The following is a 25,661-nucleotide window of genomic DNA, read 5'->3' on the forward strand; positions in this document are numbered from 1 at the left end:
AATCTGGCTAAGAAAATCACCTTGTTTTCACTTTCTGGACAAGTAAATCTCCATGATTTTCAAATGTAAATATCCTCAGGGTTAGCTGTTTCTTCAAACATAACCGCCACTATCTGAATGTAGCATTCAATAGTGTACCATTCTGATGTGATAGGGGAAAAATAAATGTTAGTGGTCTTCATTTGTTTGTTTTACTGTGCAGCCAAGAGGGAGGAGAACAATCCATTTTGCTTTCATTGAAATTTATGGAAGAATTTGTTTCTATTCCTTTTCTGATTCACCAGCCACATGTGCAGCATTAATTTTTTTTCTAATGTCTGTCTGCTATTTAATGTATCAATATATTTATCAGGAAGTTCTTAGGATATGATAAAAAAAATTAGGTTAGTGATTATGATAATGCAATTGAAATTCTGCTGATTTTCTATGTACATAGCATACAGGGAGTCCCAGTCCTATCGTTACTATCATAACTTTTTGTACTCTTTTGAGCACCTCCTGCAAACATAGAAAACAGAATAATAGAATTGGAAGGTACCTCAGAGGTCTTCTAGACCAACCCTCTGCTCGGGCAGGAAACCTTATATCATTTCAGACAAATGGTTGCCCAGTCTCTTTTTGAAAGCCTTCATTGATGGAGCACCCACAACCTCTAAAGGCAAGCTGTTCCATTGTTTAATTGCTCTTATCATTAGGAAATCTCTCCTTAGTTTTAGGTTGCTTCTCTCCTTGGTTAGTTTCCAACCGTTGTTTCTTGTCTTGACTTTTGATGCTTTACAAAATAGTTTGACCCCCTTAACTTTGTAGGAGTCCCTCAAATACTGGAACAGTGCTATCATGTTGTCCCTAACCATGGTTTCATTGGACTGAACATACCCAATTCCTGTAACTGTTCTTTGTACATTTTAGCCTCCAGTCCCCTAATCATTTTTGTTACTTTTCTCTGCATCTTTCCAGAATCTCAACATCTTTTTGGTATTGTGGTGACCAAAACTGGATGCAGTATTCTGAGTGTGGAATACTGACATCCCTGATATCTACAGGGTATTGCAACTACAGTATTCAACAAACTACCGAAACCTTCATAAAAAGCAAAGGAAGAAGAAAAAAAATCAGGTTAAAATGCAACTATCTCTAAGGAGCATCAAAGCCTTAACAAATATCCAACAGAAATTTGAAGCAATCTCCTCTGTTTAAAAGGAAAGCTAACCAAGAGGGAACAAGGTAAGTTAGTCAAGGAGAAATAAAAATAAACTAGCCAAGAGGGAGCAACATTAGAAGCTTTGCCAGAAAAAAGATGATATGAGGAATTTGATTGGCATACCTTTTCATCTGTTGCTTTTTAAGCATAGAAACACACTTAAAAAATTGTATCAAACTGCTGATAGACAATTGATTCCTTATGCAGATGCTTGGGTGTGTGAGATTTACAGAGATTGTCCTTCCTTTCTAATTCATCTTGGGAACATCCTGAGAGGTTGTGCTGATTGTTGCTTCTCTGGCCTTAAAGAAAGGATTGGACTAATTTGTGGAAGTTATGGAAATCAATGGATATTAGCTTTAATAGCGGTGTGGCTTCCTTTGAAGGCCATCTGCTAGGAGACTAGTGGGCTTCCTGGTTCAGTTGGTTGGCTAATTTGACAGCAGACAACTGGACTAGATGGACATTGCTTATGATCTTATCCCAAAGATGCTTTTCAAAAGGCAACTGGACTTTCTTGGTTTTTTTCTTTGAAAACATTGTGCTTCTCTTCCAAGAAGCTTCTTCGGTTCTTATGTTCTCTCATTTTCTAAAAATTTTGTAGGCTTTCTACTGTTTATAGCTGCTTCTGTCTTCTGTAAGGATAATAAAATTAAAGAGCTCTAAATTTGGAAAGAACCACAAGCACTATCGAGTTCGGTCCTCTGAAGTGTGAAAGAAAACCAATGAAACATCCTTAAGAAGCATCTGAAAGCTTCTTCTGAAAAACTTCCAGGGAGGAAGAACTCTCAGCCTCTGTAGATAGGCTATGCCACTGTTATAGAGATCTTACTGACATAATTCCCCCCTTATATTTAAACTAAATATAGCTAGTTGCAACTTAACACCCATTATTATTTCTAGTTTCTATGGTAGTGAAATATAGTTCCTGATGATTTATCCCATGGCATCCTGTATATACCTGAACATTGAAACCAAGTCTTTGGAGAAGACTTTTTTTCTCCAGATTGAACATCCCAGATTTTTTTAGTCTGCCTTTAGGTTTGTCCTCAAGACCTTGAACTATCTATGTCATCATCCTCTGAATTCATTCTAACCTGTCAATATTCTTTTGCAAATCTGGGGTACAGGTATGGTCTCCCCTGTGCAGAATAGAGAGAGATAAGAACTTCAGATATCTTAGATATAAAGCTTCTCCCAATGCAGAACTGTATTAGTCATTCTAGAAATTCTCTCTCGCTGCTGGCTCATATTCAGACAGTTGTCAATAACCACCCCCAAGTATTTCTCTGATGTGATACTTTAGAGCTATGAATTCCTCCATACTGAATGTGTCCCTCATTTTTCTTTCCTAAATGAAATAACCTAGGTTTCTCCTTGCTGAAGAACCACTTGTTCCTCTCAGCCCAATCTTCCAACCTGCAATCTCATTCTGTCTTCTTGGGTATTGGCCAGACCTTCCAATGTTGTGCCATCCATACATTTGACAAGTAACTCATCAATTTTGTTATCCAGGGATTAATAAAAATGTTGAACAACTCTAGTTCTATGATAAATCCTTGGGGTTCCAAGACAGATCCCACTGATTACTGTTCTCCAACTCAGTATACAGCTATCAATGCCAAATATGAACATGGTTAGCAAGCCAATAGTGGCTCCATCTTACAATAGTGCAATCCAACAATTCCAGTTCCTTCTAACTAATAGTCTAAGGTGTATTTCACTAGGTAGGGCTGGGAATTTTGAGGACATGAAATTAGCTAGAAGACTTTTTAACCATATCCTTACTTATTTATTTTCTCTTGTTGTGTTTGTTTCCTGTCTATGTAATTGGATTTGCTTTGGATGTAAGTCAGAAAGAAGCTACGAATTGGGTTCAACTGCTTTCTGAGGTTACCTATTAAGATTTCCATTTGGAACTAATTGTGAGTCTTTGTCTTCCTTGCCATTTTGAAAAAACTCAATTTGTCTTATTTTCTTCCTTTGCCTTCTTGACCTATCTCTATATTTCTGAATGAAGCTTTGTAGACTTTCTTCTATCAGATGCAAGCAACCAGAGACACTCACAAATAATTAAAGCCAGTAACTTTATTATTTACCACCTAGGTTACAAGAATCTCACCAATCTGCTTTCCTTCCCCTGTGAATGGTCAGATAAAGTTTCATGGATCTTGGGGGAAGTCAAGCTTATACAGCTTATGGCTGCACAAGGACTCCAAGCTAGGTCCTCATTTGACCTTCCACCTTGGCTGGCAATTTCCAAACATTATCCTTCCTACCATTTCCAGTAAACATCATTTTTTAGTCTTGGTGAGCTATCTATTCAATCAGCTTGGCTCCTTTTATTTCCCCCCCTTACTATGCAACTTATATGGGACCATAGTATCCTTAATTTTCTACTCAAGAAGTTCCAGCTGGCTGCAACACTTTCACATGTAAAGGTTTCTTCTTGTGGCAACTTCTCTACTGTTTATTTTAGTTTATTAGAATTGGCCTTCTAAAAGCTATGATTGCAGTTGGCTGATCTGTTGACCAAGAGTCAAGAATTTAAGAATGCATGGCCACTTGCACCAAAATATCCATTATTTTAATATTTTCAATAAACCTATCCCTGATAGTAAAGACTAAATCCAAGGTAAAGACCCCTTAGTCTCTAAATAAAATTTTAAAAGAAAAAATATCAGCCACACAAGTCAAGAATTCATCTAATATCTTGAGTTTGGTAGAATTAGTCTTCTGAATTAGTCTTCCAACAGATGTCTAAGTAGTAGAGGTCTCCCATCACAATCATTTAATGCTTTTTTGAGAGTTCAGATATCTACTTTAATAAACTTTTGTTTACTTCTTCAGACTGGTTTTGTGGTCTGTAGCAAAGTCCTAGCAAGGATCCCTTCTATTACCTTGTCCTTTCATCTTAACCCAGATGCTTTTAACAGTTGTGTAACTATTGGTGGACCACTGTGCAGATACATTTATTCCTGATAATGTTAATTGGAGAGTATGCAAATATTAATTGCATATTTGGCACTGTTACTTGCATTCTATAGCCTTCTCAACTAGATCAGACAGGAAACACAATCAGAAGAGCTAATTCTACTTTATTATACAATTCCATTAACACAATCACGCAAATATGAAAGTACAAATCTTCCACTGTCTCTTTTTACAGCCTGCTAAATTAGGGATGATCCTTTCTGAGGTTTTTTTCTTGGCCTGCTATGCAACTGTGGGGTCCCCTCCCTTTTATCTGATTGATCCCTAAGCAGCATCTTGTCCCCATTTCCTGAGGTAGATTTCATATACCAGGGGTGTCAAACTCAATTTTACTGAGGGCTGCATCAGCATTGCGGTTGCCCTGGGGTGGGTGGGTGGGTGTGGCCAGAGTGGGTGCAGCTTACTGGGTGGGCGTGGATGGAGTGGGTGTGGCCTACTGGGTGGGCATGGCCAGTTCTACATCATTCGCATCAAGGTGCCTATGGGGGCCTGGGCAGGAGTGGGACAGATCTGAGGGTCTCTGGTAGAAGAGGGTGGGACCGGGGCAAGTGCCAAGGCATGGTCCACTGGGGCAAGTGCCAAGATCGCCACCACAAAATTGTACATTGGCTCCCAGCTGGCCTGGGCCAGGGCCAAGGCAGTGGGGGCCATTCCATCACTGTTTCCAGGATGGCTTCGTGGGCCACATGAAACCATTTCATGGGCCGCATCCAGCCCCTGGGCCTTGTGTTTGACATGTCTGTCATATACCATGACATATTCATCCAACTACTGAGATTGCTGGTTTGGCTTCAATCTATTCTGGATCTAAAATAAATATTTTAGGATACAAGTGTGCAGAGGAAATTTTGCTTGGTGTAAAAATAACCCTGATTATATCAGATATTAGGAAAAATCAGGTTCGGATAGGGCTGAAAGGACACCTCTCCATGTGAATATAGATTTTTAATACTAAGTTTTATTACTTCATGAATTGTATTCATGCACACAAGGGACTTTTTTTCTTCTTGTGAAATATGAGCTGCAAATATCTATACAGCATAATGAACATAATGTATAACAAGTATTATCATCCAAATTGTGGCTCACCCAACGATGAGTAAGTTAATAAAAAGATCACTTGAGTAATTTGTACAATATTTCCTATCCCAGTAATTAAGAAACAGTGGCATACTTAAAGCAGCCATTTGTCTTCCAGATTCTTTGTATAGGAGAATGAAATGAGTTTTAATTTCTGTTCTAGCTACACAGCTACTTTCCTAGGTAAGTGACATCTGAGTGACTACTATTTTGCGACAAAGTCAACAGGAGTGAAAGCTTTAGTTTAATTTATGACCTATCTTTAGGGTGGATGAAACAGCCATATCACATCACCTCCCCTTCAAACACATTATGGCTTAAAGTTGGTATGGAAAAAAATAAAAAGCTGCTTTGCACACATGAAATCTTCCAGAGGTGTTAAGAAGTTTTGACAGACTCTGTAGCATTTCATTCATTACAGAGCTGGTTCGTTCTGGGAAAGCAAGAAAGCTTAGGTGAATTGAATTCAATTAATTTTCTTCTTGGAGGAATACAACATGTGAGGGAGGGGGTGAGAGAGAGGTTAACTTGCCATATCCAACCCATTGCTCACTGCATGTTATGCAATGCATAGGTGGTCATCCAAGCATTGATGAAATTCTTCCATGCCCCACCTGACTTTAATTAAAAAGAAATAAAATGGGAAGTTGCAAAGTTGCATAGCTAAGCTTCAACCTTCAGCATCCAATTTATTTAAAAAAATACCTTGGGGGCCCTGGTACAGAGTCTTAGAAATAGTGGATAGTTATAAGCCATTGCTTTATTTGATATGCCCAACAGGAAGGAAGGAAGGAAGGAAGGAAGGAAGGAAGGAAGGAAGGAAGGAAGGAAGGAAGGAAGGATAAATTACAGTGTATATTTTACACTATACTCACTGAATAAATGGGGCATAGTATTCTTCCCTTAGTATGACTGTGGGGTCTGCATTCAATGATAGATCACATTGTGGCGGGCTATAAGCTGAGAATATATACTGGTCCAGTGTCTGATTTTTTTTTCATATAAATAATGCTGTGCTTCAATGGCTAGATGGCCTAGACATTGGTATCTGCATATAGATCTTTTTTAACATTCCTATTTTTAAATCTTGAGGAAATGTTAAATATATATTGCAAATCCATGTATGATATGCTATACACTAAACAAACAAACAATACTGATAGAAAATCTTTTAGGGAACTCAAGGACAGCTGGCAGTAGCTAATGACAATATCAGGTATTTTATCAATTGATGTCATGGCCTCCTCCAGGAAATAAGATAGAACAGACAGTGCTTCAGATTTCTCTGCCTTAGATAAGTCTTTTTCTATCATAGGAGCCAGATCAGAATCACCTCCCAATAATCTGGGACAACTTCCCAGATCTTATGATCTAGATCAGGCATGTCAAATTGCTGGCCCGTGGGCCGGACATGTCATGCCGAAACCACACCCACCCCATTGCCGGCAATATGTCATGCGATACCACATGACGTCGCGAGTTTGACATGCCTGATCTAGACATATTAACATAGCCACCACATGGATGTTAGGCTTGTGAAGGATAGAACTTGGGAGTAAAGGTATACAGGAGTTCAATAAACTGGCATGGATTTGCAACAAGATCGGGACTAATGAATGTCCCTTGAATTAAAGATGGGGAAAGTGCGGCCTATAGCTACCAGCTATGATCTTCAACGATCTGGAGAACCATTGGAATATTTTGTATCTAAATATTGCTACCTAGTAATCATCTAGATCTTGGTAATTGTACAACAGGGAGTCCTCAACTTACAATCACAACTGAGCCCATAATTTCTGTTGTTAAGTGAGACATTTTTGAAGTGAGTTTTGCTCCCTTTTGTGACTTTTCTTGCTGCATTTGTTAAATGAATCACCACAGTTGGTAAGTTAGTAACTCGGTTGTTAAGCGAATCTGACATCCCCATTGATTTTGCTTGTCAAAAGATTGCAAAAGGTGACCACGTGACCTTGGGACACAGCAACGGTCATAAGTATGAGTTAGTTGCCAAGCATCTGAATTCTGATCACATGATCAGGGGAATGCTACAAAGGTTGTAAGTGTGGAAAACGGTCATAAGTCACTGTTTTGGGGGCCGTTGTAACTTGTGAACAGTCACTAAATGAATTGTTGTAAACAGAGGATTACCTATACAGCCATCAGAAAATAGTACAGAAATCTTTATTATTGAGAACAGTTTATTACTTGTTACCAGAAGCAAGAAGGGCATCGTGAACATCTGATAGTGGTCCTTTGTAAAGCAACTCTACCACTGATTTTTTTTCTCCTTTGGTATAAAATCTTAGCCACAATTCAGTTTGTTGGCTTTTATTGTTGGCTAGAAAATTCTGGGTATTGAAACTACACATTTTAAAATTGCCAAAGTTGAGAAACACTGGTCTAGCCGAATGTACATTTTCTGCATGTTTCTCTGACTGTTAGTAACCTCTTTTGGAATTAGACTTTCAAGTATTTTTTTTTAATTTATTTGTTTAATTTTATACCTGTGCTTTTGCTTCTCCTAGGGTTTCATTCAGGACGACCTGAGATGCTTGCTTTCTCCATTTTGCAAGAACTCCTTATGTGGTGCTTTGAAAATTTTAAATATTCCTCTCAGCCAAAACCAGATATACACAACTGGATATTATTTACCATTGGGACACAGTACAATTTAGCAAAAGCCTTGCCTGCGCTTTCAGGGCAGGGGTAGGCAACCTTGGCTCTTTTATGACTCGTGGACTTCAACTCCCAGAATTCCTGAGCCGGCATGGCTCAGCTTGGAAACCTCTCCATTTCTCCCCAGTGTGGCTGGCTCAGGAATTCTGGGAGTTGAAGTCCACAAGTCATAAAAGAGCCAAGGTTGCCTACCCCTGATATAGGGTATTGGTTCTACTCCCATGTTTTAGATCCACAGTTTTCTAAAATCTATAAACTTGAGAGCAAAACTTTAATGTAGTTTAACTTAGCTTGATGCACTGAAGATGAGTTGAACTATACTTTCATTATGGTTAGAGATGAATAAAAGTCATTTGACATTTTCTAGGAACTAAAGACCGTCAGGGTAGACGCGTTTGCTGGATCACAAAATCATGCATGATTCTGAACAACTTTTCACACCTGCATGCACACACATACATACACACATGCACAGACACAGACATGACTGACCTTTGAGCATCCATTTACAAATATGTGCTAGAGAGCTTCTCTAAAAAAAGGAAAATTACATCACGGCATTTTGTTTTACCTGTGAGAATGATTCAGAGCAAGGTCAGGTTTTCTCATCTTCAAGTAGCAAATTACAAGCTTGGTTTCAATAAAACTGGCAATACTTGAAATATCTCTTGGAGAGGCTTCAAAGGGCTTCCCTACAGCTGCACCTTTGCTGCATAGCTTCAAAAAAAGAGAAAACAAGCAGAAACATGAAACAGAATGAAAACATCGACTTACTTCCAGTTTGATAATAAGTAAATTACATTCCAAGATGAAATGAAGTGTAGTATGATCTGGGTTTTGCATAGATACACATACTATGCTTGCTATAACCTTGAAAGAGAAATTAATATTGCTAACCTCATAGCAAGTAAGGAGGGAGTTAAAATTCAGAGTTTTGGGCTTACCTGTGGCCAAATTGATTTGATTTGATTTGTTTGCTGGATGGCTTGCAACGATTGAAAGCCAATAAAACATTGAATAATAAAAACTCATATGAAATATTAGCCACAATCCAGTTTGTTGCCTTTTTATTGCTGGCTAGGGTATTCTAGGTGTTGAAGCTACACATTTTAAAGTTGCCATGGTTGGGAAACACTGGTCTAGTCTAATGTACTGAATACTGTTCTGCATGTTTCTCCAACTGTTAGTAAGCTCTTTTGGAATTAGACTTTCAAGTATGGTAAGGTGACTAACTTTTTTACAATAAAAAGGAGGACACAAATAAATTAAAGAAAAAAATATCGTAAATAAAAGAAACATTTTATTCATTGCAACAATAATACAGACAACTTGCACGTGCAAAGTTTGTCAGCCGGGTGTTTTGGCGTGCTCAGCAGCAACTCCTATTGGCTTTCGAAAGCCAATAGTGGGAGTAGCACAGCTCATGCAAAAGTTGAAAAAAAACCATCAAAAAAAGGTGCCAGAACGCTGTTCTGAGCGTTCTATGAGGGAAAAAAAAGCCCTGCAGATTAGTCTTCAAATATCGAAAAGGAGGACATGTAGGAGGACACTTTTTGGGGGAGGACAGAACTCCCAAAAGGAGGACTGTCCTCCCTAAAGGAGGATGGTTGGTCACCTTAAGTATGGTTTCTTTTTTATTTGTTTAATTTTATACCTTTGCTTTTGCTTCTCCCAGGGTTTCATTCAGGACGGTCTAAGAGGCTTGCTTTTCCCATTTTGCAAGAATGCCTTATGTCAGGGATGTCAAACTCGTAATGTCACGTGACGTGTTGTGACGTATCATGACTTTTTTTCCAATACTGGCAATGGGGTGGGCACGGTTTAGACTGACAGGGTTCACAGCATGCCCCCTCTACCGGCACAATTAATTAATATGTTTGTAACAGTTTAGAGGCATGAAATTGATGGAATGTCAGGTTTGATTGCTCTGGGCTAATAGTTTAAGGTGTTTCAAGGATGTACTATTCTCATTTGTTACTGCCACTACCAATAGCAATAATCTTAATACTTAATACCTGAAAATAAGACTGGGTCTTATATTAATTTTTGCTCCAAAAGATGCATTAGGGCTTATTTTCCAAAATGATCTTATTTTCTGGGAAATACAGTACTAAATGCATCCCTCTGACTGATGATCTTAACTGGGGCTTATTTTTGGGATAGGACTTATGTTACGAGTATCCTGAAAAATCATGCTAGGGCTTATTTTCCGGTTGGATCTTATTTTCGGGGAAACACGATAATTCAACCTGCTATATTATTTAATTTGATGTAAAGCTTTATTTGAACTGCCACCCCCGTTGCTGCATCCTGGTAACCAATTCCTTTGTTGAATGTACATACTATTAAAAGATTTCTCCAACTGTTCTACCAATGGGGTATCTGAAGCCTATTTAAATCAGAGCTTGCCCTTTTCAATATGGCAGACTTTCAAATATTTGAAGGTTAGCTGCCTCCTCCTCCTCCTCCTCCTCCTTTTCCTTCTCCTTCTCCTTCTTTTTCTTCTTCTTCTTCTTTCTAAATATACTCAGCTCCTTCAATCTCTCCTCACAGGAAGGTTTGCCTTCCTTTTTTCCTTTTGATAGTGCTATCTTTGTTACATTTTTCTGCCTCTTTTATCATGAATCAGCATCTTTCTTTAATTCCAAAACCAGGCTGTCCCTGCCATTGGGCAGACTGGAGCAGTTTGTTATGAAGTAATATTTATTTATTTATATCCCACTTTGATTATTTTTACAAATAATGCAAGGTGGCGAACATATCCCACACACCTTCCTCCTTCTATTTTCCCCACAACACAACTCTATGAGGTGAGTTGGGCTCAGAGAGAGTGACTGGCACATGGTCACCCAGATGGCTTTCATGGTCAAGGTAGGACTTGAACTAAGACCACACTTGGAATATTGCATCCAGTTTTGGCCGCCATGATATAAAAAAGAGGTTGCGACTCCAGAAAGAGTGCATAGAAGAGCAGTAAAGATGATTAGGGGACTGCAGGGCTAAAACATATGAAGAACTGTTGCAGGAACTGAGTATGTCTAGTTTAATGAAAATAAGGACTAGGGTTGATATGATAGCAGTGTTCCAATATCTAAGGGGCTGGCACAAAGAAGAGGGGGTCAAGCTATTCTCCAAAGCATCAGAAGGCAGAATAAGAAGCAATGGATGGAAACTAATCAAGGAGAGAAGCAACCTAGAACTAAGGACAAATCTTCTGACAGTTAGAATAAATTAATCAGTGGAACAACTTGCCTTTAGAAGTTGTGAATGCTCCAACACTGGAAGTTTTTAAGAAGAGATTGGATAGCTACTTGTCTGGAATAATATAAGATTTTTTGCTTGAGCAGAGGGTTGGACTATAAGACCTACAAGATCCTTTGCAACTGTGTTGTTCTGTTATTCATAGTATCCTACTTTCTAGCCCCCTGCCTTAACCACTACACCAAAGTGGGCTAATATGGGCTCTTGTTAAATCTCTGTTCTTTTCTGCATCTGCTCTTAATAAATATGTTCTTTAAGGATACCGTTTGACTTGGAATTCTGTTTTTAATGGTCTCATCTATCGGAACCATGACACTGTTTGTGACACCAAATAAAGTCTGCATGGAAAAGTAGCAGAGAAGGTATTTGAAGGTGATATCTAGAAGGCTTTTGGAGACTTAGATATCTACACCCATAATCAGTTTCATAGGCTATGCATTCTCTTCTCTGATGTTCATGGTTAGAGCACGATTAAACACTATTCCTTGACTAAGATGTCCAAAGAGACTTCTTTGAACATATGATGGATGAACTGAACGGACCATTAGAAACATTTTCTTCCAGCGATAAGAGAAAGAACTTGATTTTCATATCCCACAGTCAAGGAAAAAAGGTGATTCCCCAAAGAAATATAAAAAACTCTGAACACCTTCCTCAATTTCTTACTCACACAGTTCTGAAGAGTTTTAGATTCACTTGAATCTAACCACCAAGAAAATTGTGGAAAATATTAAATGGAAAAAGTATGTTAAAAAGGAAATCATTTCTTCTCTTAATTCTTACTTTATGGCAGGGAATAATATGAGAAGTGGATTGCAGAATGCTTTAAGAATGCAATAGATTTATTTTTAGATTTCACCCGTATTCTTCTCCCATAAAATGCTATATAGAAGAATCATCCTATCATTGCATGCTTTAAAAGCATTCTGAAATTCAAATCCAAGGTTCTCTCCCTATTAATATGGAGCAATTCTGGTAGCATCATAAGAAGATAGCAATTTTCTCTCCATTTCATATCTTCTTCTTTTTTGGGGACCACAGTGGTTGCAACCTGCATCACTGGATTTCTGACATTTGGGCACCAAATGTTTTGGAGAAGTAAGTTTGGAGGGATATATTAAATAAGATAATGTATTAAAGAAAATAATTTATTTCCATTGAATGTCATTTTCCTCTCCGTGGCTTCTTTTGCTAACATTATCAATCATTATTAGTTAAATTGTTGACATACTTACCTCCAATTAATCACTACCTTTAGGCTAATTGTAAGAAAAGGATTTGGAACATTTGCTTTTGATAAAGAACAGTTTAAATCAGGTGTGGGAACATGGATGGGGAAAAAAACCACAATGTTATTTTCACTAATCTCTAATTTAAATTTAGTTTTTCATTCAATAATGAATGTAGCCAATCAAGTAATCTATGACTTCTAGACTAGAAAAAAAATATTTATTAACTTCAAGAAATCTCAGTTTTGTGGCAGTCTTAAGTAGTTGCCACAAAGAAGAAAGAGTCAACTATTTTCCAAAGCACCTGATGGCAAGACAAGAAACAATGGTTGGAAACTAACCAAAGAGAGAAGCACCCTAGAACTAAGGAGAAATTTCCTGACAGAACAATGAACCAGTAGAAAGATTTGCCTCCAGAAGTTGTGGGTGCTCCAACAGTGGAGGTTTTTAAGAAGAGATTAGACAACCATTTGTCTGAAATGGTATAGGATTTCCTGCTTGAGCAGAGAAATAGACTAGAAGATTTTCACAGTCCCTTCAAATTCTGTTATTCTGTTATCCAGTAGCTAAAATATTTTGAATTTCATTGGCATTTTGGGGGGCTCATGTAGAATAGGGTTAAGATTGGAAAAGAAATCAGTCTGCTTTCTGAAGGCCTCACATTTCCATTTCTAACCAGATTTACCAGACCAGAATCCCTAAAATCAAGCCAGAGAAATCAAGTACTGAATTTAAGCAGGGCTCACAGTTTCTCTCAGTCAAGGGATCAAAAGTGTTGCGTGAGCTGTTAATCCTAATTTAATGTGACATAGCCTGTGACTAAGAGAAATGCACACTGAAGGAAAAATGAATTTGGGAGGAAAGAATGGAGAAAGATGAGAAGCGCTTCCATTCTTGGGTTTTGCTTTATAGATTCTCCTTTCTCATAGAAACATGGAATATGTGCCCTAGAAGGGATCATATAGGTTAGCATAGTCCAGCCTCCTGCTTGGTGCAGAAAGCTGTTAATTCTAGTAGGTGCCCATCCAGCACCCATCTGAAAATCTTCAGCAATGGGATCCTGCCACCTTTTAAGGCAGACTTTCATTATTTAACACCACTGGGAAATTATTCTCAGCTCTCAGCTTGAACCTTTTAACCTTAACCTTTAATTTTAGCCTGTTGATCCTTGTCTTGCTTTCAGTTTCAATAGCCCTTGCCAAGGACTAGTTGTTTGGGAAATTTTTTTACAGCTATCATGCCTAATTCCTTAAAGCAGGGGTCTCTAACCTTGGCAACTTTAAGACTTTGTGGACTTCAACTCCCAGAATTCCTGGAAGTTAAAGTCCACAAGTCTTAAAGTTACCAAGGTTGGAGACCCCTGCTTTAAAGTGCTTCTCAGAAAACTTGGTTTTCCTGACCCCTTATCAATCTGATGATGCTCTTCTGAACCATCTATAGTTCTCCATATTCCTTTTAAAGTGTAGAGTATAAATATTGCTCTCCATGATTTGGATGCAGATGTTCAGTTAAACCCATCCCAATATTGCATTTGCCTTTTTAGCTACTGAATCTCACTGTTTGCTTGTGTTCATGTTGTGGTCTACTAATTATCCTGGAGGCTGCTTCCATGTGCCGTTGCCAACTCAGGTCTCTGTAATCTTGTATGTATGCATTTCATTTTTCCTACCTAGATGCAGGACAGCCATTTGTCCAGAATGCAATAAGATCTCCTGCCGAGGGCAGGGATTAAACTAGAAGACCCCCAAGATCCTTTCAAGCCCTATGATTCTGTCACCTTACACACTTAAACTTGGCCCAATGTCCAAGGCTACCAAGATCATTGTGAATTGTGATGTGTAGGGTAAGGCATGTCACTTACAAATGTGATAAGCATGACTTTCATTCCATCCTCTAAATCAGGGCCCTCCAACCTTTTGGGCACCAGGGACCAGTTCCATGGAGAAAGGTTTTTCCATGGACGGGAGGGGGCGTGGTTTTGTGTGCTGCCTGCATCCCGCAGATGGGGCTTTTCTTGTTTGCGTGGCCCGGTTGCTGGCATGCTGTGGACCAGTGCCGGTCCAAAGTCTGGGAGTCGGGGACCCCTGCTCTAAATCATTTATGGGGATGTTTAAGAGCAGTGGGTTGAAGTATGGACTTCATACTTGATATTTCCTTCCAGGCAATGCAAAACCATTTACAAGCATTTTTGGGGTGAAGTTATTCAACTAATTGAATTTTACTGGCATATTTATCTATCTAGCCCAGACATGTCAAACACAAGGCCCGGGGGCTGGATGCGGCCCGCGAAGTGGTTTCATGTGGCCCACAAAGCCATCCTGGAAACAGTGATGGAACGGCCCCCGCTGCCTTGGCCCTGGCCCAGGCCAGCTGGGAGCCAATGTACAATTTTGTGGTGGCTGCCTTGGCCCTGGCCCAGGCCAGCTGGGAGCCAATGTACAATTTTGTGGTGGCCATCTTGACACTTGCCCCAATGGACTATGCCTTGGCATTTGCCCCGGTCTCACCCCCTTCTGCCAGAGACCTCAGATCTGTCCCACTTCTGCCCAGGCCCCCATAGGCACCCTTGATGCGAATGATGTAGAACTGGCCATGCCCACCCAGTAGGCCACATCCACTCCATCCACACCCATCCAGTAGGCTGCACCCACTCTGGCCACCCCCATCCCCCCAGGGCAACCGCAGTGCTGATGCGGCCATCAGTAAAATTGAGTTTGACACCCCTGATCTAGCCCATATTTATCTATCTGGTACACAAAGATATCAGGAGTGATTTATTAAACATCTTATTGATATGAAACATTCTATGCCCACAGTTGGTCTACCAAATGAATCACTCACAAAAAGTCTGACTTGACTTGTTTTTGGCAAACCCATGCTGGCTCTTAATAGCTTTCTTTTCTATATATGCACATATGCGCTGTTTGCAAAAGACTTTGCCCAGCCCAGATGTTAAACGAACTGATTCACTTAGGTTGGAAGTACAGATAGTCCTCAACTTACAATTGGTCACTTAATAATCATTCAAATTTATGAAGGACCTTTCCAAAGCTATGTATGACCTGTTTTTAAAGGTACAATGGCTGCACACATACCCCCATGGTCATATGATTGCATTTGGGGTGCTTGGTAACTGTGTCACCTGTGGCTGTTTACATTGTCTCACAATATGTGACAATTTGAAACTTTTTGCCAATTTCTAACATTTACTTCTGGTTTCTGTAAAAAAAAAATCCATTCGGGAAAATGGATTCACTTAGTGACTATGTTGTTTACTTATCAATCACCACAAAAATTAGGTGTGATCATATGATGGCTTGATTTACAACTACAACAACTTACCACCATAATTCTGAATTGAGGATTACATTGACCTGTTTTTTTCCTGTTTCCAGTCTGAGAAAATGTCAGGAGAACTTCAAAACCTTGAAATATGCTACATAAATGCTAAATATGACACCTCTTTTAAATGATCTTGTCTTTTTCAGGAAAAAAAGAGGATTGTATATGACACTCCTCAATTTCAAATCACCACATCATCTTGTTATATGTAAGCTCTATAAACCAGGGAGTTCATTACTTGCAATTTTACTCCTATCATGTATATATCCTTTGAAGTATTTCAGTAGGGAAGATCTATACACTAAAACTCACTGTGAAATATTTTCAAATACCCCAGAAAACACCAAGATTGTCAAACATTTGGATATTTGTTAGTCTTGTTAGTTAGACTGCAGCGTCAATCTTCAAGACTTGATGAAGTTTATGTATTTATTTATTTGCAGGCTGCATATATCTATGTGTGTGTGTGTATGTGTCAGAAGTAAGTCTTCATCCTGGTTCATCCAAGCCGGGAATAAATAAGCAACATGGCAACTGCTTTGGGAAGAAGGTTACAGTTTATTGGAGAAGCAGAAAGATGGTCCTTGCAAGAAAGAGTAGAGGAGAAGAAAAAGAAGTTGAGCACATGGGCAGTAGGTTTTTATACCCTCTCTAGCCTTGTTTGGAATAGTTTCCTGTTCCTGTGGCATGAAACTCGAGGCTATTTCTGAGTGTTTTTCTAGGCCGTGATATCTGTGGTTTAATCCTATTATCATATCCTGCTTCCCAGGTGATGGGGCTAATGACTCCTAGAGTTTGGGTGGGGCATGTAGATCTTCTCTTTATCTTCTTAAGTGCTCTGGCTTCAACTCTCTGATGGTTTTACATCTGCATTTCTATGGGGCTAGCTCTTGCTTGAGGCAGAGAGATAGATTTGGGGCCAGGTTTGGTTTTAAAAAGTCCTTTTGAGGAAAAATATATTTTTCTGCCCTTTTAATATTTCCTTCTGTTAGAAGTAAAGTCTTCATCCTGGTTCATCCAAGCCGGGAATAAATAAGCAAACATGGTGACTGCTTTGGGAAGAAGGTTACAGTTTATTGCAGAAAGATGGTCTTCAGGAAAGTGCAGAGGAGAGAAGAAGAGAGCGAAGGGCACAAAGAAAAAGAGCACATGGGCAGTAGGTTTTTATACCCCCTCTAGCCTTGTTTGGAATAGTTTCCTGTTCCTGTGGCATGAACCTTGAGGCTGTTTCTGAGTGTTTGTCTAGGCCTTGATATCTGTGGTTTAATTCTATTATCATATCCTGCTTCCCAGGTGATGGGGCTGACTCCTAGAATTTGGGTGGGGTATGCAGATCTTCTCTTTTGTCTTCTTGATTGCTCTGGCTCCAACTTTCTGATGGTTTTACATTTGCATTTGTATGGGCCTGGCTCTTGCTTGGGGCAGAGAGATAGATTTGGGGCCAAGTTTGGTTTTAAAAAGTCCTTTTGAGGAAAAATATATTTTTCTGCCCTTTTTAATATTTCCTTCTCAAAATATTAGGCTTTTAAAATTATTTGGAGTTTTCAGCATTTTCAAACTGCCTGCAAGCTACCCCCCTTCCAATTCTTTTCCTGCCCTTTGTTCTCCATACCTTTTGTCTGCCTCTCCTGGTAGAGTCCACCCAGAAAGCGGGGGGGGGGAGACCTTGTTCTTGTATCTTTCAGCCCTGAAACCCTCTCCCAAGCCTTTGGAAGCAGAACACACAGACCCAGATGCTGCCTCCTTCCATTTGAGCCATGGAATTGAGTTTTGAATCCAGCCATCCACTAAAAGGCCACCATGCAATCTGAGTGGAAAATCTTCCCAAGTCCTACCATTCCCCAGATGCCTGTGAGAGCTGCAGAAGGAAGGTGGTGCCATGTGAAGCCTCAGAAGAGAAAATTAGACTATGGGGGGAGGGTGGAAACTCATTGTAAACTTTTATTTCTTGCCCCATTTGTATTGTAACAAGCCAGTTGAATGTATTAATGGAGAGATGGCATTTGGGAATAGGTGGCAGAACAAGTGCTGAACACCTTGGACTTCTATCTGGTGGGAGAGAAAACTTTTCCAGAATGTTTGTATTGCCTGTTTTGTAGAAATAGCTGCATATGCACACATACACCATTCACACCATTCAGAGTCTATCCCCTCCACCTACCTTTAGTAAAGTTCCTCAGGCTGATTTTTGCTCTATTGCACCAAAGCTTTGTGAGACCAACTTCCAACAGATAACAAGGGGGAGGGAACTAGGCCCCCTCAGGTGATTTGCAATTCGTATGCCCTGACTAAGGAAGCAACAGGAAAAATCCCAAGCTTATGCCCTGAATATCTTGCACTGGTGAGCCCAGATTGGGATTCCTAGAACTCATGTGCAATTTAAAGAAAAATTTAATATCCTGGCATACTGGCTAACCTCAATTGGGCATTACAAACCTGGATGCACTGAATTAAGAGCTAAGGCAGGAAACAACCCTTGAAATTGGGCAGCCAGTGGTCATGTACTAAGGAGAACCATGGCTGTGAAGAATTTTGGGGGGTATGCAAACCTGACTGGAAGCTAAAGGTGATATCCAACATTTGAAAATGATTGGCACAGAATATTGGATACTATAAATTTCTTTTCCACCTAACAAAATTTTGCCCTGACTTTTAGAACTTTATGGGTGCAAGCTCCCCTTTTGGGAGCCACTAAAGGGATCTTTTTCTGCTGCCTCCATTAATGTCTTATTATTATTATTATTTTGCTTAACAGTTTAAAAGCTTGCCTACCAAGTCTCCCTGACCAGATCAATTTTAATGTTGTGCCAATAAGTGTGTCATAAATACACACTTAAGGCACAAAGCGGGGGATTGATGAAAGTTAGCCCAGAAGGAAATATTAAAAAGGGCAGAAAAATATATTTTTCCTCAAAAGGACTTTTTAAAACCAAACTTGGCCCCAAATCTATCTCTCTGCCCCAAGCAAGACTTTAGCCCTGTACAAATGCAGATGTAAAACCATCAGAAAGTTGAAGCCAGAGCAATCAAGAAGACAAAAGAGAAGATCTGCGTACCCCACCCAAACTCTAGGAGTCAGCCCCATCACCTGGGAAGCAGGATATGATAACAGAATTAAACCACAGATATTAAGGCCTAGACAAACACTCAGAAACAGTCTCAAGGTTCATGCCACAGGAACAGGAAACTATTCCAAACAAAAGGCTAGGGGGGGTATAAAACCTACTGCCCATGTGCTCAATCTCTCTCTGTGCTCTCTCTTCTTCTCTCCTCTGTACTTTCCTGAAGACCATCTTTCTGCAATAAACTGTAACCTTCTTCCCAAAGCAGTCACCATGTTTGCTTATTTATTCCCGGCTTGGATGAACCAGGATGAAGACTTTACTTCTAACACTTCTCTGGGCTAACTTCCCTCATATGTGTGTGCATATATAGGTACTTATCTATATATCTGTATGCCCTTAATAATTTCCCCAAGTTCAAAGTAAGGGGACTGCCAGTTTTAAAATACTGACAAATGTGGGGGATTTTGCATTAAAGATGTCCTCTGAATTCTTTGGAAGGGAACTTTTATTGATTTGTGAATTTTGAAAAATTCAGTTCTTCACATTTGAAGAATTTATGGAATGTTTTGATGTAGAATGGAAAGAATGAACTTGAATTTAAAGTGCTGCAATGCCATTAATTGTCCTATGGGGAAATCTCAGGATAGTTTTCCTTGAAAAGAAAAAGATACAGAAAACAGCAAAACAATTGGCCAAAGAGCTAAAGAAATTCATTTTTGAGGGATGATTATATCTGAAACTTTTTATCTTATAGGAAAACAATATGCGATTCGGTTTGCTGTGGTTTCTCACGATTTGAAAAAAACTCAGCACAAAATACACATTTTTTTTCACATTTCTTAAACAAACATATAATATTGGGTTTAATTTCCCAGCCAATCTTTGCAAGCCTCATTTACTATCAAAAGGTTGCATAACTGTACTGTCTTCTTCTGTTGCCATTTTGTAATAAAAACAGTAACTTGAGATTCTGAATTGCCTGTGACTCCCATCTCTGTTTAATATTATGTACCATAATTTTTATATTTCCTTGGATATGCATGTATTGTATAGTTTTGGTTATATATATATATATATATATATATATATATATATATATATATATATATATGTGTGTGTGTGTGTGTGTGTGTGTGTGTGTGTGTGTGTGTGTGTGTGTGTGTGTTGTTCTATTTGCACAGACTACCTATATCCTACTTTACAGTTAAGAAAGTTCTTACAAATACAGAAAACAATTTTCTTTCTGCCACCTGAATTTCCCATGACAAGTAACATTTAATGGGTCTTCCATTAACCTTGATACTGACCAAGGCCATCTGCATTAAGTAGATAAGCTCTGCAATGGCTTCTTTCCCTTCTTCTTTTTCAACTTTCCTGAACTCCTTTTTGGATTTAACCCTCCCACTTCAGCAGTATAAAAACTTCCTAATCCAACTCAAGTGGTTCTTTATTAAGATCATGTCTCTTCAACAGACAAATCTATCTACAATCATCTTAGTTGCCAGCCATTATGATTTCTTGCTTTCCGGTTCTCTCCTCTCTTCTTCTCAAAGTTTAAAATTTCATATCTAATGCCAGCCCAGATCTGTGGTCTCTTCTTTTTTCTCTCCTTATGTGAACACTTCCTATAAAAACTAAATTATGCCCTGCTCTCACTTTTTTCTTATTGCTTGGATTTCTGTGGTATTACGTGAATAGCCAGCAGGAACCCAAGGGTTGGGGTTCTTGTGGGTTGTCACAACAGCGAATTGTGAGAGAGGACATGATCAAATTATATTGTCCTCACATCCTGCTTATGGAGGAAGCTGGTTGAGATATGGTGAAGTTACAGTATATATTGTCCTCACATCCTGCTTATGGAGGAAGCTGGTTGAGGGTTGTGGAAGCTAAATAGTTGACTCCACATGGATTAATTCTGACTGTTCGAGATTTTTATGAACTTCTTCAGTGATCCTCAAACATATTGATGTTTTCTCATTTCAGAAATGGTCTTTCTTTCAGGAAGTCCTTTTATGGAAGGTTATGGGCACTACACTTTGGGGTATAGCAATTCACTGCAATTTGCTAGATTGTAGGCAGAGGCCTCCAACCTAAATTTATTGTACCTGATGAAGAAAAAAAAATATTCTGAATGTGTTATCCAGTACTGACTTCTATTTCAGGGCTGAGGGTTTCAGAAATTGCACATCTGAAGGATATCGGATTGAAAAAGGGAGCAGTGAACGATTGAATGAGTTGCTATCTATGTATGTGTGCATTTATATAAAAAGGAAAAAATAAGTACAAATTAGTGCTATCACTGCTCACTGTTCAATCTGCCTTACTTCCTTAAGCAATTCAACATTTAGTGACAGCTTAGGATACATTTTCAGCTGAGCGAGCTGATTAAAAAAAATCATGTTTTTATTGTTAATGAAAGATGTGTAAATAACTTCCTGCACAATATCTTGAAATTTTCATTTCATGTTAATTCAATACTAAATCTACATGCAGCTGTCATCCAAGTGCAGCTAAATTTACTAGCCTTTATGCAAACTCTTCTGCAATTGCTGTCATTGAGTTTTATTATTTGTTATTGTTGTGGTGCTGTCAATGAGCTAGGTGGCCTTCGACAAGATTGGGAGTCTCAAATGCACGGTAATGTCTTGGTCAATGACAAGTTTTTATGTGTGACTTGTATTAACCTGGGTAGTTAACTATACTTGGAAGTGGTTTGCAACACTCTAGATGAAAATACTGAATGTTGATTCAGATAGTTGGACCCTTTGCTTGTAGGAAAACATATATATCCAAACCAGCAACTAAACTCACTTAGCACAGTGTCAAAGACAGTTATGTCTTATCAACCTCTTCTGAGTAGATCTTATCCTTTGCATGTAATAATAAATGAGAAAAAATATTTATGAGTTAATGAATTAATGGGACATATTTCACTATGGGGCCCTTCAATTAAATAATGTCATCTTTCGGGACTTCAGAAATGTGTTATCTCTGTCATGGCACCTGGCATCTGGAACAAGTTTCCCACTGAGATCCAGGTGGCTCCCATCTTGATGGCATTTGAGAGGGTCTAAAAATATACAATAGCTGTTCTCCCAGCTTCTCCCAGCTCCCTTGGGTTAAGTTGGCTGGAAGCCCCTGTGGGATGTATTTGTATATATTTTGTGTTTTGGCAGGAGTTACAATTTTATTCTTTATTTTTATTTGTTCTTTATTTACTCTGTGTTTTTCTTATTGAATAACATTCATTTTTATTTTATTTTATTTTGTTTTGTTTTGTTTTGTTTTAGTTTTTTATTTTATTTTATTTTAGTTTAAATTTTATTTTATTTTAGTTTAAATTTTATTTTAGTTTATTAATGGTACATTGTGAGCTATGAAAAGTTATTCAGGAGTTTGTCGGTGCCTAGGAACACATAAATTAAATTAAGCATTAAATTTTAAGTATGAAAAGGGAAGGATGAGGGTACAGTATGAACAAATACAGATAATGGTAGGACTTTATTTCTTGTTTTAAAAATGAAAAGATGAGTGGAATTTGCCTGTAAATTGAGGTTGATGTATACAGCTGGTAGGTGACTTAGCATTCAACTTGATATGGTTTTCATGCAAATTGTTATATTAAAAGGAAATTGGGTTCCTATTATAAGTAAACAATATACCGTGCTTTTAATTTTTTTAGCCAATATTTATTTATTTATTTATTTATTTATTTATTTATTTATTTCCCTCCCTCCCTCCCTCCCTCCCTCCCTCCCTCCCTCCCTCCCTCCCTCCCTCTCTCCCTCAATTTTATGTGTAGTGTGGCTGGCTGAAAGGCTTTGCAGGAGCCTGCCCAGGGAGAGGGCACAGCAGGCATGGATTGGGTGGAAAAAAAGAAAAAGGAGGAAAGAAAGGGGGTGGTTTCTGTGGCTGTTGTCGGAGAGAGACCAGGTGAAGTTGAAGAGGGATATGAGGTTTTAGCTGATCACTTTCTGTGAAGGAGAGGAAAGGAGAGAGAGTGTGTGTGAGAGAGAAGGTGGAATTTTACTGCTTTTTTTTGCAGGGGGGATATCCCGAGCAGAGGCAAGAGAGAGAGTGAGGAGAGAGAAAGTTGCTGGGGTTGCTAAATTCAGATGTTAACAATAAAGGAAAGGGGGGAGGGGTTTTGACACCGACGAGACCTGAGATTGCAAGCGATGACAGAAGAGAAGGAGAGGCTGGTTGTTACTGCTTTGGAGACTAGCGGCCATATGAACTTTGATTATTGTTACTTGTGCAAGTTATAGACATTGTGTGGCGAGCTGTTACTGCAGAATACTGACCACCTTCTTTCTTGTTCCTATTGCTGCCTGGAGCTGGTGTTTTCCCCACCATTTTCAAATGGTCACAGTGAAATCATTGACTATTGGTGGTATGACTGTCTGGGGCTGTTAAACACCATCATTTATTGACTATCGTGACTAGAGGTTGGTCATCTTTGTTCCTGAAAGCCCCCCTGCTTTGACGACAAGAGTCTGCCACCTCCTCACTTCGTGTGAGCTTCTGCTAGAAAAGACACTTTACTAACACCTTGAGAGCGCAGCTGCTGAGCGTGCTTTGGTGGCCTCTGAGGGACTAACGCTACATATAGTAAAAAGTATCTTTTTCACTTTCAATGTCAATGAAATTGTCATAAATGTAGTGCAGAGTTCCAAAATTAAGTTCTAACAAGAATGTCCCATCTTTCACTACATCACATCTTTGTTGAAGTATACTGTCTCCCTCATTTCTCATACTTCAATTTAATTTCCATAGAGGGGAAAAAAATAACAGCACTTCTTGCCATTCCATTTCCCCAAAGATAAATAACAGTTCTAACATGCATTAGAAATAAATTCCAAAATACCCTGAGAATAAAATAGAAACACGGGGGCTGTTTTTTCAGGAGAGGAAATCTTTCGGGAATATATTTTTATGGAATTATCTGACAGATTTTGACACATTTTTGGCACAATAGGGCTTTAAATATTACTTCTTTATTCCCTTCCCAGATTGAAAATTGTACTCAAAAACAGAGACCCTTCCAGATGGTGAGTTTTTCTGTCATTCAAGTCTTCCAATTTCACATTTATTTATTTTATTTTTATAATCGAGGCTGTACAAAAAAGGGAAACATTGAAACATTTAATTTGTTTAGGTACAAATTCTTATTTAGAACAATGTCAGAATGACCAAAATTATTAAGTGGCTGCATGTGTGTTAGCAATAGCAATCATAATGAATGTACTACTTGGGTTGAGTTATTTACTATAGATGTCTTGAGTAACCATTAATGTCTTGAGATCCTAATTAATAGCATCCAAGAAGTCCTCACTTAAGATTAAATCAAATATCCCTCAAAGCTATGGTTTGACCATGAAAGTGTTGAACCTACATCTATTTAAATCACACTTTTTAAAGAATAGAGTGGTCCTTAAAATGGTTGAGCCAACTGTTTCCCTGATCTTGAATAATGTCATTACCCTCCACAAAAATCCAATCCTCCCCCTCAAAAACAAACCCAAAACAAAACAGACTCTATTATTTTACACAACTGTCTTGACTCATAAACAAGAGTCCCTTGCAATGAGATGGGTGAAAAACATATTTAAAAAATAAATAAAATAAAATAAAATAAAATTTCAAATTACCCAATCGGTCCCCGAATATGCCAAGTTACCTCTCCCCTTCCATTCAATCATATCTGATTGGGGTTAATTACCTCCAGTTTAGGAACCACTGGACTAGAGAGACTGCAGTTCACAACATTTGGGAGGAACTTGAAAAGCCAAAAATCTATATTGTCCACTGGAAAAGACAGAAACCCAGAGTAAACAGACATTTATTTTGATAACACAAGAAAATACCTCCCCAACGTTTTAATACTATGTTGTTTCTTTCTTTTCAATGTTGTTTTGAATGATATTGCCTGATCATCCCTAAGGTGTGGCTGAATGTTTGGGTATCAAGCTTAGCAGTGCATCCAGAATTGTGATTTCATTGGATCATTGGCCCAATGGAACTGGATATACCTTGTCTAGTGAAAAGAAGGACCAGGGGTGACATGACAGAAGTCTTCCAATACTTGAAGGGCTGCCATAAAGAAGAGGGGGCATCTTATTTACCAAAGCACCTGTAGGCAAGGCAAGAAACAATGGATGGAAACTAACCAAGGAGAGAAGCAACCTAGGATTAAGGAGAAAATTCCTAACAGTGAGAACAATGGAACAGATTGCCTTTGGAAAGCATGGGTACCCTGACACTGGAGGCTTTTAAGAAGAGCATGAACAGCCATCTATCAGAAGTACTATAGGTTTCCTGTGAGAGTAGGAGGTTGGTAAGATCACACTTGGAATATTGCATCCAATTTTGGTTGGCATGATATAAAAAAGATGTTGAGACTCTACAAACATCAAAGATGACTGGGGGACTGGAGGCTAAAACATATGAAGAACGGTTGCAGGTATTGGATATGTCTAGTTTAATGAAAAGAAGAACTAGAGATGACATGATAGCAGTGTTCCAAGATCCATTCCAACTTTATTACAGTTACTGTTACAATGGCACAACAAAGTTGCCTCTGGGATCTTCTCTTGAGGCTGCTAAGCTTATTGCAAAACACAACAATGGAAGGGCTGGCAGATGTGTTTTGATTGTAGCACAATTGTTAAAAGCATAGTTTGGGCTTTGCTCACTTACATTAACTCTTGCTTCATGATCCCTGAAGATTGAAATTCATTCATAATTATTCCAATATACCCTAAGGAGCTAGAGAAGATCCAACTACTTTCTGCCTCATCCTATGGAGCATCA

General features: G+C 38.8%; 1 protein-coding gene across 1 annotated transcript in view; it reads right to left on the reverse strand.

Moving 5' to 3' along the window:
* SPATA16 (spermatogenesis associated 16) overlaps positions 1-25,661 on the reverse strand; it is a 202,864-nt gene that overhangs the window by 142,475 nt on the left and 34,728 nt on the right. Inside the window, exon 3 of the mRNA XM_039338463.1 lies at positions 8,523-8,668. Coding sequence (XP_039194397.1) covers positions 8,523-8,668 — 146 coding nt within the window. The remainder of the gene's footprint in view (positions 1-8,522; positions 8,669-25,661) is intronic.

This window comes from Crotalus tigris, unplaced genomic scaffold, assembly GCF_016545835.1.
Source record: "Crotalus tigris isolate CLP2741 ecotype Arizona unplaced genomic scaffold, ASM1654583v1 scf7180000017549.6302385, whole genome shotgun sequence".
NCBI classification, from domain to species: Eukaryota; Metazoa; Chordata; class Lepidosauria; order Squamata; family Viperidae; genus Crotalus; species Crotalus tigris.